The sequence below is a fragment of the Eubalaena glacialis genome, chromosome 5 (genome assembly GCF_028564815.1).
Source record: "Eubalaena glacialis isolate mEubGla1 chromosome 5, mEubGla1.1.hap2.+ XY, whole genome shotgun sequence".
NCBI lineage: Eukaryota > Metazoa > Chordata > Mammalia > Artiodactyla > Balaenidae > Eubalaena > Eubalaena glacialis.
In genome coordinates this window covers 36,453,803-36,467,101 of record NC_083720.1, presented here as the reverse complement: position 1 = coordinate 36,467,101, position 13,299 = coordinate 36,453,803, and the positions used below count along the sequence as shown (strand labels likewise).

Here is a 13,299-nt window from a genome sequence, read left to right as displayed (position 1 = left end):
TATAATCACTGCAAAAGCTAGACATACACTATACACATATACTATAATTTGAAGTTATAATATTTAGTTTATGCTGATACCGATGTATTTTTTGATGTCCTTAAGAAAATGCTATAACGTGTTCTCTTGTAAGGAATCAGTGAAAGCCCTAAATGTCTGTGCATATTTTCATACAATAAAGAAAAACCATTACCCCAGCATAAATCCCCATTGCCACGGTAAACCCATGAGGAAGTGGGCAAGAAGAGCAGATGCACATGCCTCCACAAGACAAGGACCCAAGGATAATCTTACACAAACACTCTTCAACTTCTTCAGGGCCTGAAATAGAAACATAGACATACTAAAATAATTCTCTAAAGACATGCAGAGATTATGACATTAAATGCTTTTGCTTCAATATTCAGCCCATATCTGGATCATCACAAATCTTCCAGGAATGTTCCACTTAGAACATCTAGTGTTCTAAGTGTTTAGAGATAGCTTATTTATTCCTCATAGCAGCCCTATGATATAGGTAATATTATGCCCATTTTGTAGATGTCCTCATCTAAAAAGGCTCAAGTTAAAGTGATTTGCCTATGATCATGACATTGGTGAGTTGTGGAGCTAGGTTTGCACCCAGGCAGGCTGCTTCCAGAGTCTGTGCTCATAATCCCCACGCTAGCTGATTTAACCCTCTCAGTGTTAGCTTTATTTATAATTTATGGTCCTCAAATGAGGCTTGGGTGAAAACCTCCGTCCCCCAAAACATGCATTTCTAAATCAAAACATTCCAAAAATTCATTCCTAATGAAAAAAAGCATTTAAAAAAACTCATACTTGAGACTCATTCTATATAGGAGGCAGTTTCCTGAGACAGTACAGTTAGCCCTAAACTCTTACATAGGGCTTCGCATGCCAAAAATATGATGTCTTCTCTCTCATGACCATAATTTATAACTGTGGCCCATATCTCTGTCAGAGAAAAGGGGGGGGCCTTTATTCTTGGTGCTGTCCCCGCACAGTAACTCCACCTTTCTCCAAGAAAGAGTATGGGAACATCTTCTGGGGAGAGTTCTGCATGAAACAGATTCTCTTCTCTTCTTGAGAATGTCATGCACAATGCCCACTTCCATTTCCCAAAGCTCAGTGATTCTAAACACTGGCAATGGTGAAGGAACAAAATTCCTAGTGAATAATTAGAAATTTGTACTTCATACATTTGAATCAAGCCCAAGGCCAGCGCGAACCAATATGACAGCCAGGGCTATGCTTCTCAAAGCAGAAGACCACTTGTGCTTGATCTGTACGTTATCACTGATGACAGGGATATTTCTGATGAGAAACCCAGCAAGCAGCATGCCTAGAATGGAAAAGTCAAACAACTCTTTAGTTAGTTTTCAAATACAGGCAATAGGTTTTGGCACTTTAGCTGTGAAAGAGACTACCCTATAATCCTAGGAAATACTTCATTTTTGCTTATTCGTTAGGTGAAATTAGGTTAAGCTTTTAATTAAAATAATATAATAAATTAGAGGAACTAAGACAAGGCTTTAATATGAAGATAAAAACAACAGATTAGAATAATTAATTATTCCTAAATAACTGAACCTGAAAGGGAGAAACAGGATGCAGTATTTGGATAGAAAGTGTGATCAAATTCTAAATATAAAATGTTGTAATACAATGTCCAGGGACTTCCCTGGTGGTGCAGTGGTTAAGAATCCGCCTTGCAACGCAGGGGACGTGGGTTCGATCCCTGGTCGGGGAACTAAGATCCCACATGCCGCAGGGCAACTAAGTCCACGTGCCGCAACTACTGAGCTCACGCGCTCTGCAGCCCGCGCACCACAATGAAGATCCCGCGTGCCACAGCTAAGACCCAATGCAGCCAAAAATAAATACAATAAATATTAAAAAAAATACAATGTCCAATTTAGTCATCCCTTTGTGTGCAACTAGCAAAGAGCTCCTGACATTATTGGCTATGTCAGATTACCTGAAACGTCAATAAATACCTATATGGATTCCATTTTTACCTTCAAACAGGATAATTTAAGAAAAAAAACCCCCACATAACCTGCTCTGCAAAGGCTTAAGGTGAGTTATGATGAAATGGACATTGCTCTGTCATGTCAGCTGGTGACTCTTTTTTCATTCAGCCATTCAACATTCACCAAATGCCTTCAGTATTTTAGATACTATAATAGGCACTAGAGATATAATAATGGACAAAAATTGGGTACTACACCCCAATAAGCTTTCAGCCTCTAGGGGAGCGAGACAAATTGACAATCTGAATTTTATGGAAGCACGAGGAGGTATTGTATGAGCTGCGACGGGAGGGGTGAGTCAGAGGGGTGCAAAGAAGGAGAAAAGGGGTAAAGAGGCCGGGGAGTTGAAAAGTTTCTGAAAGAGAAAGCAGCTTCTTCCAAGGTATGAAAAAGAAGTGTGACCTTCTAGGAGCTGCAAGTAGCTGAGTGTGACTGAGGAAACTGAGTAGTTTGTGAGGGAATCCTGCCCTCAGTGATAATACCACATGCCCATGCAAAGGGAAAGACTTCTCCAGCAGATACTGTGAGGCTTCTACCCTCCGTTCTCCAGCACTACCCTCTTCTCACCGTGTCCTTATAAGCACCACCCGTTATATGACTGGACAAATTTACTAGTGTTGGGATGTTCTGAATGTAAGCTTTGAGAATAGAAAAGAATTACCGGTGTGGCTTTTTTGTGACTTGCTCCAGACACCGTCAGGTAAAGGAGCGTCACTCCCAGGCATCTTTCATCACTGCCATTTAATCTGGAAGAAGGTCTCTAAGCTCTGAATTCTGCATTCATGGTCTTTCTAGAATTTGTGAAAATATAAACTAGCCTACAATAACTATTTTTAAAAGAATAATGAGAAGAATAATATATGCTTATGGTAAAATTAAAAATTACTGACAAGTGTAAAGTGACAAGTGTATGCCCAACCCCAAGGGCAACTTTTGATCTTCATTCCCCAAAGGTTTTCATTGTTAAGGATTATTTGTGCCCTTCCAGAAAGTTTCTATACCTATTTAAGCATGCCTGTGTGTGTGTGTGCTTTTGTGTGTGTGTGTGTATTTGTGTGTGTGTGCTAGACACAAATGAAAGCATGTTTATATACCATTGTATAATATTTCCCCATTTAACAATATATCCTGGATATATTCCCATTGATATATATATTTGCCTTATTTTATAATAGTTGGAATAGTATCTCATTGTTTGGAAGTACCATAATTTTGGAACCAATTAATGGACTTTAAGATTTTTCATTACAAACAGTGCTGAAATGAGCACAGTTCATACATCAAGTATTTATTAAGTGCCCACTACATGCCAGACCCTTATGATACCCTGCTAATACAGATATCAGCTAGACCAACATGGTCCTTGTCCATATGGAGCTTACATGTTTGTAGGTTTGTGTAAGTATATCCACAGGATAATCCCTAGCAGTGGAAATGTTAAGCCCTAGGGTACAGGCATATTTCATTCTCATAGATATTGATGAATTACCAAGCCCAAAATGCTGCACTAACCTTGTATTTCATTAATACGTCAATAGTTCCTTACTGAAACTTAAAATGTGGATCTAAACCAGTCCTAAATTAATTATAGCATATAACTACCTGGAATCAAAAAGAATAATAATCTAACAAGAATTCAAAAATATGTTAAGAGGGCTTTTTTTTGGAGTTTTAGGGGGGAAGGGAGCATTTTTTTGTTCCCTAAATGAATGTGAAAATTTCCCTGGGACCCAGTTTCCTTTGCCAGTGGTCTGGGTTGCTCTGGCCACCTGATATGGACTTGGCAGGCATCTTCTTCTTGCCTCAGAGCCCACGTTGGCCTCTCCCTCTCACATAGGTTGTGGAGGAAAGAACACCTCCTTTGATAGACGACTATTCTTATTTTTTTCTTAATTTGTATTATGGAAATTTTTTTCTATTATAATTTGCTTAAAAAAAACTTGGGAGTAGATGAAATAAGATTGGTCATGTATTGATAACTTTTGCATATTTAAGAAGATTTCCATAATACAAATTAAGAGAAAAAAGAATAATACCCCTCTATTAGGAAAGGTGTTCTTCTCCCCACAACGAAAGGAGAGGCCCATGTGGGCTCAGAGGCAAGAAGGGAACATCCAAATCAAAATCAGGTGGCCACATCAGCCCAGACCATGGGCAAAGGAAAGTGTTCCAGGGCAATTGTTTTCCCGTTCATTTTGGGAATAAATAAATTCTCCTTCGTCCTCTATCTCTAGCAATTATTTCAATGAGCTTATGAAAATATAGAACAGGCAATCATCACACATATTCTGTCTTAACAAGTCTTTATGGATTCAAATAACGTTTCAGTTTTGGTTACTGGTCCTACTACAATAAAAAGTGGTAAACTTTTTTCTATCACAAGTGTAACACTACAAAAAGGGATGCTAAGATACATAACGTATGTGATCTTTCAGAATAATTTCAGTTACCCCAGGAGATTTCATGTGATCTCAAAGCCCAAGTCTGTACCACTTGGCAATGTGGTATACTTAGTTTGTTGTAATATTAGGCATAGAATGGAAAAAAAAAAAGATGAGGTATAAAGGGTATTTTCATGGAGTCTAGAACAGCAGTCTCAACTTAGGTTGCATATTAGAATCACTTGGGGAACTTTTAAAAATTCTGATGCCCAGGGCATATGCCACATCAATTAATTCAGAATCTCTGGGCATCAGCTTTTAAAAGACTTCACGAGGTGATTCCTATGCACAACCATGTTTGAAAACTTATGATTAGCTTATTAAAAATGCAGAATCTCAGGCCCCACCCCCAGATCTGTTTAATTAGAATCTGCATTTTAACAAGGTCCCAGGGTCATTTTTCTGCATGAGAAAGTTTGAGAAGCACTGATTTAGATGCATGAGTAGGCAAACATTTTCTGTCAAGGGTCAGATAAGAGATATTTTAGGCTTTGTGGGCCACAGGGTCTCTTTCACAACTTCTCAACTCTGCCATTGTAGTGTGAAAGCAGCCACAGACAATATGTGAATGAATGAGCATGGGTGTGTTCCAATAATATCTTATTTACAGAAGAGGTGGATTGCCAACCCTTTATCACAACATACAGGCATATTTAGAAACTCATTTTAACAATAATTCAATTAATAATTTTAGAAAACAAAAAGCACTCATGATAAATAATATGAATTAAGCAAAATAACTTTATTTTCACCTAAAATTGAAAAGTATATTGAGAAATAGTGCATGGTCAAATGTAAATAACGCTACTTCTTTTTATATTTAGCTTCAACTGCTGACCACAAATTTAAAAGCAAGTAATTTTGGTCTTTGTTAGCCAATATTGATTGTCTTCACTAACATAAAATAACAGGAAAAATTTTTACTCAGGAAATGTGTGCAAATATATATGTGTAAAAGATATGTGATTTTTAAATAAAACTTAGTGATTTATAAATCTGTTAGAAATGGACACAAGATGCCTTTTGTGGTATAATGAAAGTGGTAAATTAAAATTTTGTAATATGGAATTCTTTGAAGAAACATTAAAGATATAATGTCCAGTGTTAAGACTAATTTTCATGTGTTTCATGTTTGGGCAGTTCTCATGGCCTCTGGAAGAATATTTTTGGCTAAATTATTTTAATAAGCATGATAATACAATACACCCAATGGTGTGCTGGTAAATGCTTAATAAGTAGCTGTCCAAAAAAGTGTGTGTATTTATATTTATATATTTACATATTTATTATAAATTTTACTGATATAAAGGATCTGCAGAATACAGTTTATAAATATGCAACAATCATCGCTGTAAATTCTATATAGCCAATTGATTCTCATACAATGCTTTCATTGTGTTTCACTGTTGAACTCCATATCCATAACCAACTATGGTTGCAGTTCAACAATGAATTGACAAAATCAGATTACAAATAAATGCTTGACTACTATCTGGCTTAGCAAAGAAGTCATTCACATTATGACGAGCGAGTATAGTGTCACCATGAATATTGGTTGATAATTTTGTTTATGTTAATGAGTAACATGAAAATGAACCAATGAAAATGCATGTTGGAACTTCACTTGTCAGTGATGTGAATGACTAACGATATAGTAAGCTCTGATTTGTAGCACTTGCTGATTTCTGTCTTAAAGATACTTCCACCATGGCTGATGTTAAGCTACCAACATGGTGTCAAAGAATGTGGATTTAGGAAGAGAGCATGAGAGGCACACCATTATATATTATTTCCATAATATGACTTAAATATGACTTACTCTGAAGAAAACAGGGTGTGTTTAGCACTTACCCAGAAGGGGAGGCAGTGGAGGTAATGTAGGTAACTTAATGAGCCCCAAAAGTTTACCTCCAATGACAGCACAATAGAATAGGATTATAATTCCAAACAGGTTTCCTCCAGGAAGACATTCAGGGCCGGTAATTGACCAAACTATAGCCCACAGAAGAACCACCATGGTAACTGAAATAAACGAGGAAAACTAGTTTCTACCAACAAGTGGTCATCTGCAGGTTTTAATATAATCTAAACATTAAAAAAAATGAATACACATACAAATATTTATAATCATGTGTAAGTTTTAAAGAACAGCAGTAATATAAAAAACTGGGTAATTTCCAACCACCTTAAAAAGTAGGATATTACCAGTGCCTTTGAATCTACCTGTGTGCCCCTCCTAATCCCATCGCCCATCTCCTTTCACACTGCCAGAAGAAACTAGTATCTTGGATTTTTTTTTAACTATTCCCTTATTTTTCCTTATAATTTTACCATAAATATTCCTTAGTTAATAAAAAGAGAAACAGTCACTATCTATATCCTCTTCGCAGAAACATGAGAACACTTTAACAATCACACTCCAGTATTTTAGTTCTGCCTTGAATTAAGCATTATTGTTTAATTTATTGTTTAACTATTGCTTCTTTTCTATTGTTGATGTTTGTTTAGAATTACCCACATACTTACCTTTTTTTTTGATCATCATTCATTATGGCATCTCAAACCTTTCATCTGGACAATTATTTTGTTGCCTGAAGTATTTCCTTTAGGAGAGGCATGTCTGTTAGAATGTGAAATATGTTTCCCTGTTTGAAAACCTTGTGTTCTACAAAATTGTACACTGACAATAGAAAGGCACATGGCAAAAAGAGAGTTGGGCAGACTACTCACAACTCAAAACTTGTGACCAAAGCACTAACAGGAACAACAACGATCCTAATAAAAGTACCAGCACAGTTAAATCTCCACTAATATTTGTATCTCCCATAGTCAACCTCTTCTTTGCAGACTTAAAACACTGGGACCGCACTTACTATTTCAAGATGCAGAAACTTGAGAGCATTTGCTCTAAACAGAGAGTAGTTCCAGCAAATCCTATCTAGACTGTAGCCTTCTCCATCAATCAAATGGTTTGTTGTTGTTAATGTTTTGTTTTGTTTTGTTTGTTTTTTATCTGAGGTCAGTGTTGGCAGCTTCTTCATCACATGTGGCTTCATTAGCTTCATGTCGTGGAAAGTTTGTCTTTGACGTCCCTAAGAGAACAACTAACCGCCTGAAAAGAAGGTACTTACACAGGGTGCTCAGCTTTTTAAAAGGCTTTATCTTTAAAGTTAGTAAGTCTTTATCTTTAGTTGTAATAAAGTATATACCTGATCTTTTTTGGGGGGAGGGTTCAATTCACTTTGTACTTATCTGCTATTGTTCGATGATGTTAAATATTAATATGCCAGGAAAAATTATGTACAAAAATGCAAACTCCATATTACACTGACACAGTTCCCTATTTACCATCGCATATAAACTAATTCATGGTACAGAAACACTCTGTAGCAGAGCATGCTATATTTCTCATGAAGATCTGCTGGTAGCAAATTTTTAGTTTTATTTATCTGGAATCATCTTTATTCTCATTCTTAAAAGATAGCTTATCTATGTATACAATTCTAAGTTGAGAGTTACTTTCAGTTCCTTGAAAATATTATTCCTTGGTTTTCTGTCTTTCGTTACTGTTTTGTAAGTCTAATTTCAGCTCTTTTAGGGAATTCTTTTTCTTTGGTTGGTTTTAAGATCTTTCTTTTCCTTCAGCTTTCTGCAAATTCAGTATATGTTTAGGAATGGCTTCCTTTTGGTTTGCTTAGGATTTATGTTTTTTATAAATTCTGTATTTCTTCAAATATTTTATCTCCCCCATTCTTCCTATTCTTTTTTTTCTGGAACTATGATTAAACAGTCACACTCGCCTCTCCGCGTTGCTAACCCTAGTTTCATATTTCCCATCTTTGTCTTTGTGTATTGCATTGTACATAATCTCTTCAGATCTATTTGCTAGTTTACCAAGTTTCTTTCCACTTACTCTGCTGTCTATCCACTGTTTTAAATTTCAATTACTGTACTTTATTTTTCATCTCTAGAACTTCAGTTTGGTTCTTATTAAAATCTGTTCATTTTTATAAAGAGTTGTTTTGTACTCATACTTGCTATTTCCTCTTTAGCTTCTTTACAGATATCAAAAATATTTTATATTCTATTTTCTGATAATGGAAAATGTTGCAATGTTTCCTTGTGCATTAATTTGTGATTTTTTGTTTGTTTTCTTGCGACAGGGAGCTCTTCCTTGCAACTGTATCTCTGGGAATTGCTGGAGCCTTAGGTTGAGTCTGAGTTTTTCCAGATAGGATTTGCTTCTACCATGTGTTTAGATGCTTACAAACTGGGACCACTTTTAGATATACTTTCAGTTTGAGTTATTTTTCTGTGAATTTGGAGCACAAATCAGAATGAAGTTACCCATTTTTAGTGGAGACTCTCCCCTCCTCCAGCCAGCACCACAGTTCAGACAGACAGGTTTAGTTACTGGGCCCCTCTGCAGGGCAGGTTTACCTCAAATCCACCATCACATTGGGTTCCGACTTTGTGTGGGTGAGGGAGAATAATTTCTCCTATGATACTTCTCCCAACCTGGGCGGCTCTAGCAAAGCCTCCTATACTCTCTTGGTTCTCAAAATAAATCTCAAGTTCATTGGTGTTTTGCAGAAGCCTCTGGAGAGAAGGCCAGCTTGAGTGTTTATCTCTCCTACTTATAATTTGTTTTTGGTGTCCAATGACTTCCTGTTTTCTTGACAGATAAAAGGTATATTTAAAAAGACTTAAACTATTTTCACATGTTTTCACTGGCATAAGTGAAAGGATTATTCATTGAGTCTCCTCTACATATTGCTAGAGATCATGTCCAATGTCCCGTTTTTTAAACCCTTACAGAATTGTTCCAGGTTTTCTAGGCTTATGATGCTATTACAACAAAATAACAAAGGGGCCTTCAGTATTTCCCAATTGGCTATAGGGGCTGAAATTTCTAACAGGGGCTGAAATATAATGGGAAATCAGGAATTGCCAGCTACTAACTTGTATCTTATCACAGCATAAACCTAGTTTTATACTAATTCAGAAAGGTAGAATTAAGGGTTTTCTACTTCAACATTACTTTTTTTTTTTGAATTTTATTTATTTTTTTATACGGCAGGTTCTTATTAGTTATCTATTTTATACATATTAGTGTATATATGTCAATCCCAATCTCCCAATTCCTCCCACCACCACGCCACCCCTGCCACTTTCCCCCCTTGGTGCCCATACGTTTACACTACTTTTTAAAAAAAAACCTCTAACTTTCCTTTTCCTTCCTCATATTCAAAATGAAATTCTAAATACATAGTGAGTGTAATTCTAAATACATAGTGAGTGTACATGTATAAGGTTTCTCTAAATCATGTTTAATTCAGTTAATAATTTATTTCTTATCTACAATTTTGAAAAATAATATTTTCACATGTAAGATTTACTTCTTAAGAAGAATACTTTGCATGATGAATGGTCACAGGAAGGAGTACAGGGAAAAAAAGCAGTCTTGTAAGTCTCGGAAACAGAAGTATAAGAAAACAAGTGAGAGGTGTTTATGTATCGTGAGTCCCCATTTCTCAGGCAGCTTTAAGGACAATGATTATAGAATTTTATAAAACTAGTCTCCAAATCACATCATTCTTTTATACCCCTTTCCTTAATGCAATCCATATCCGTTGTAGTGTATATGTTTTAACTAGAAATGTGCCATAACTTGAACGGTGAAAGTTTAAAAAAATAAAAAGAACAGAAAAGGTATTAAATTATCTGTTGCCTTCTCAACTAGTGTATATTCTGGAACCTGGTTTTCTCTACATGTTTTAAATAAAGTTTGAGATTTTTTTCTCATGCTAGTTTAGAAACTTACCTATTTTCATTAAAAACATATCTAGAGCCTGAAGTATAATATAACGTATCATACTTGGCTTCCATTGTCCCAGTGGCAAATGATAAAAATGTTTTTCAGAGCTCACAAATGAAGTATACGTATAAAGAAGTGAGCCTGATTTTTCAGTAAATATAACTTCTAGATCAAACATGTTACATTCTACAACATATTTACTGGGGGAGGCCATATATTTAATGATGCTGTCATTCCTCAACACAATTTTTGAAACTGTCTTTAAATGTGCCTTTATAGAGAAGTTTCAACGCCATTCTCCTTTTTCTTACTATATTACACATCCTCCAATATACATGCAGTATACATGCACACACACACTTCCTTTTTGAACAAAAACAACATTACTGAAATTGAATGTCCATTTATTCATCAAATTGATATCAGAATAATGTTGGGATGCCTCCAAAGACCAAATCCATTCCTAAAAGACAAATATATCCCAACCCTAACACATCAAAATAGTGCAGAGATAAATTCCCCCTCCATAACCCCCCAATTTTAAGTAATAGCAGCAATAAGTTGAATTGGAAACCAGGATCTTTACTTACAAAATGATGGATTTGTTTGGAAGTATAAATTGAGCTGTGTTTGCTCAAACATTAGTGGCATGACTTAACAGTAATAACAACCAACATTTATTTGGTGCTTTTCTGTTTATAAGTAATTTCTCAGTCATTTTTCTCATTGGAGGCCTAACGTTATCCTGTGAAATTACTCAGATACAGAAAAGGAAAATGCCCTTGACCTCTGCTCTCCCCCTCTTCCTGCTAGCGGGAATGGTGGTAACAACACTGCTCTTGGTAGCCCTGTGTTGAAAATGGTGGAGCCCTGTCAGCCTGGGACCCTGAATGACTATGGAGCAGAGCTACATACCGTTATGAATTGTTCACCTTGCAGTTTTTATGTGAGAGAGAAGTGAACGTTTTTTTGTCCTTTAAACCATATTACTTTGGAATCTCTCATTATAACAACTTCATCTTTTACCCTCTTGTTCTGAATTCATCCTTATCATTTACATACCATTTGTTATTACTCTATCCAGTAAACCACGTGGAGGGCAAGCAAATGTTTGTCTTAGTCTTTGCAAATGATTTGGTTCAGCTGGTGTTTCTTGCATTTTTTCATTGCTATTCAGTAGGTTACTTCCTTCTGTTGGTTCATTTCCATCTTTACCTCTGGGGTTCATAACTGTTTCCTCCTGTGTTTAAAGCAATTAAAAAATCCTTAAAACTATATATTTGCTGTACATTTTTATAGTTACTGAGCCATCACATCACAAATCAAATTTCTGTTGCTAGAATCAAGGCTAACACTTTACAGAGGAAAAGCACAGCTTTATTACTAGCTAATTGGAGAATGCTCAGAATAAGAACAAACTATGGGAGGAGTATTTACCACTGAGTCACTATTTGTAGCATTATAAATGCTTGAGTCACATAAAATTTCATTATGATTTTCAATACTGGGTTTAAAAATTAGCCTATTTAAAATATGATTCAAGGCAATAGTTGGTAAATACGTCAGAGTGATTCAGAAAGCGATAATCATCTGTGGCAAAAACAAATTCACATTCATTCATTTACTTTAACTTAAGCAATAAACAGGGAGGAAACCAGAATCATTCTAGGGGTTAGGCTGGGAACACAAAGCACTTCACAGGCTCTCCATGTAGGGCCAGCTGCTAATGACTATCTAGGAAAACTGGCAGTCACACCTACTACACTAGTTTGGGGATTTAAGAATGGGGAGAATTGTTAATTGAGTGATAGAGAATGAAGAGAACACAATTCTGTCATAGATTTGGAAACGTAGTCCCCTCCTTAAGGAAATGGTTGGGATGTTCTACATTTGATCATACCTGTTTTTCTTGACACCTGGAGGCTGTGTGATTCACCTCTGTGGATGGTTCTGAATCTTCATGGTTAATTGTTTTATCTTGATTCTCCATGATTTATAATTAAGAATATGATAGAGGGAAGAAGAACAGGATCTGTTTTGAAGGAGAAAGAGTATAGATATAGAACAGCAATTTGAGATTTAAATGAATGAACTGTACTTATTTTTCCCCTTAGTGGCTAAAATATTTTAAATTAGACTGTTCTTAACTTTCAATTGCTAATCTTTTCTTTGATTACAATATATAATCCTAATTCTTACCTACCTTTTTACCTTTCTTGAAAAAGCCCTTGTTTACCATATTTTTATATGATTTCTTTCCCACCCTGTTTTCTGAGTTATACTGCAAATAATCCCAGCAATATTACAGTTCAATTGTCCTCCCTAATGGGCCAACTTGAAGCAGGAAAGCCCCAGGTAATTTTCCAATGTTGATATGAGGAAATGAGTCACCAAAGAGAAATCTATGGATTCCATCATATTCAGAGAAACCAGAGTCACTAATTCCTGCCTAGTTCTTATTTCAAAATTGAAGTTAAAAAAAATACAACAACAATGATGGAGCAGCCACAATGTCTTAGACACTATGATAAGTGCTGTGACAGACTCTTGGTAGTCACTGTGGGTAATTCAAAGATTACCAAAGCACATCCTTTGTCCTCTACAGACTTACGGTACACCAAGAAAAATAAATTTGTATGAAGTAACTTAAAAACCTGTAGGGCAGACCTGTAGGTTGCCTTCATAAACACCCACTTCAATCTCTTCTCCCTTGGCTTCCCATGCTATATGGGCTGAAAAGCCAAATATTCTAATTCCTAGCTACTTCTGCAGCTAGAGGTGGCCATGTGTCATAGTTCTATGCAATGAGATATAAGTGGGAGTCCCTGGGGAGGGCTTTCATTCCCAAACAATAAGGCAAGACCTTTCAAGGATCATACTGTTTACTCTTTGCCCTCTCACATTTCTTTCTCCTTCCTAGAATGTACATATACCTCCTGGAGGGCCAACAGTCATCTTTTAACCATGAAAATAAAAATCCCTATGCAAGGACAGTAGACAAGTA

At 36.0% G+C, this 13,299-nt stretch overlaps 1 protein-coding gene across 1 annotated transcript in view; it reads right to left on the bottom strand.

Moving 5' to 3' along the window:
• Window positions 1-13,299, bottom strand: part of SLC9B2 (solute carrier family 9 member B2) — a 49,427-nt gene that overhangs the window by 24,567 nt on the left and 11,561 nt on the right. Inside the window, exons 2-6 of the mRNA XM_061192082.1 lie at window positions 12,196-12,327; window positions 11,358-11,535; window positions 6,329-6,499; window positions 1,203-1,345; window positions 194-321 (exon numbers count right to left, since the gene is read on the bottom strand). Of these exons, the coding sequence (XP_061048065.1) occupies window positions 194-321; window positions 1,203-1,345; window positions 6,329-6,499; window positions 11,358-11,535; window positions 12,196-12,285 (710 nt within the window). The 5' untranslated portion in view covers window positions 12,286-12,327. The remainder of the gene's footprint in view (window positions 1-193; window positions 322-1,202; window positions 1,346-6,328; window positions 6,500-11,357; window positions 11,536-12,195; window positions 12,328-13,299) is intronic.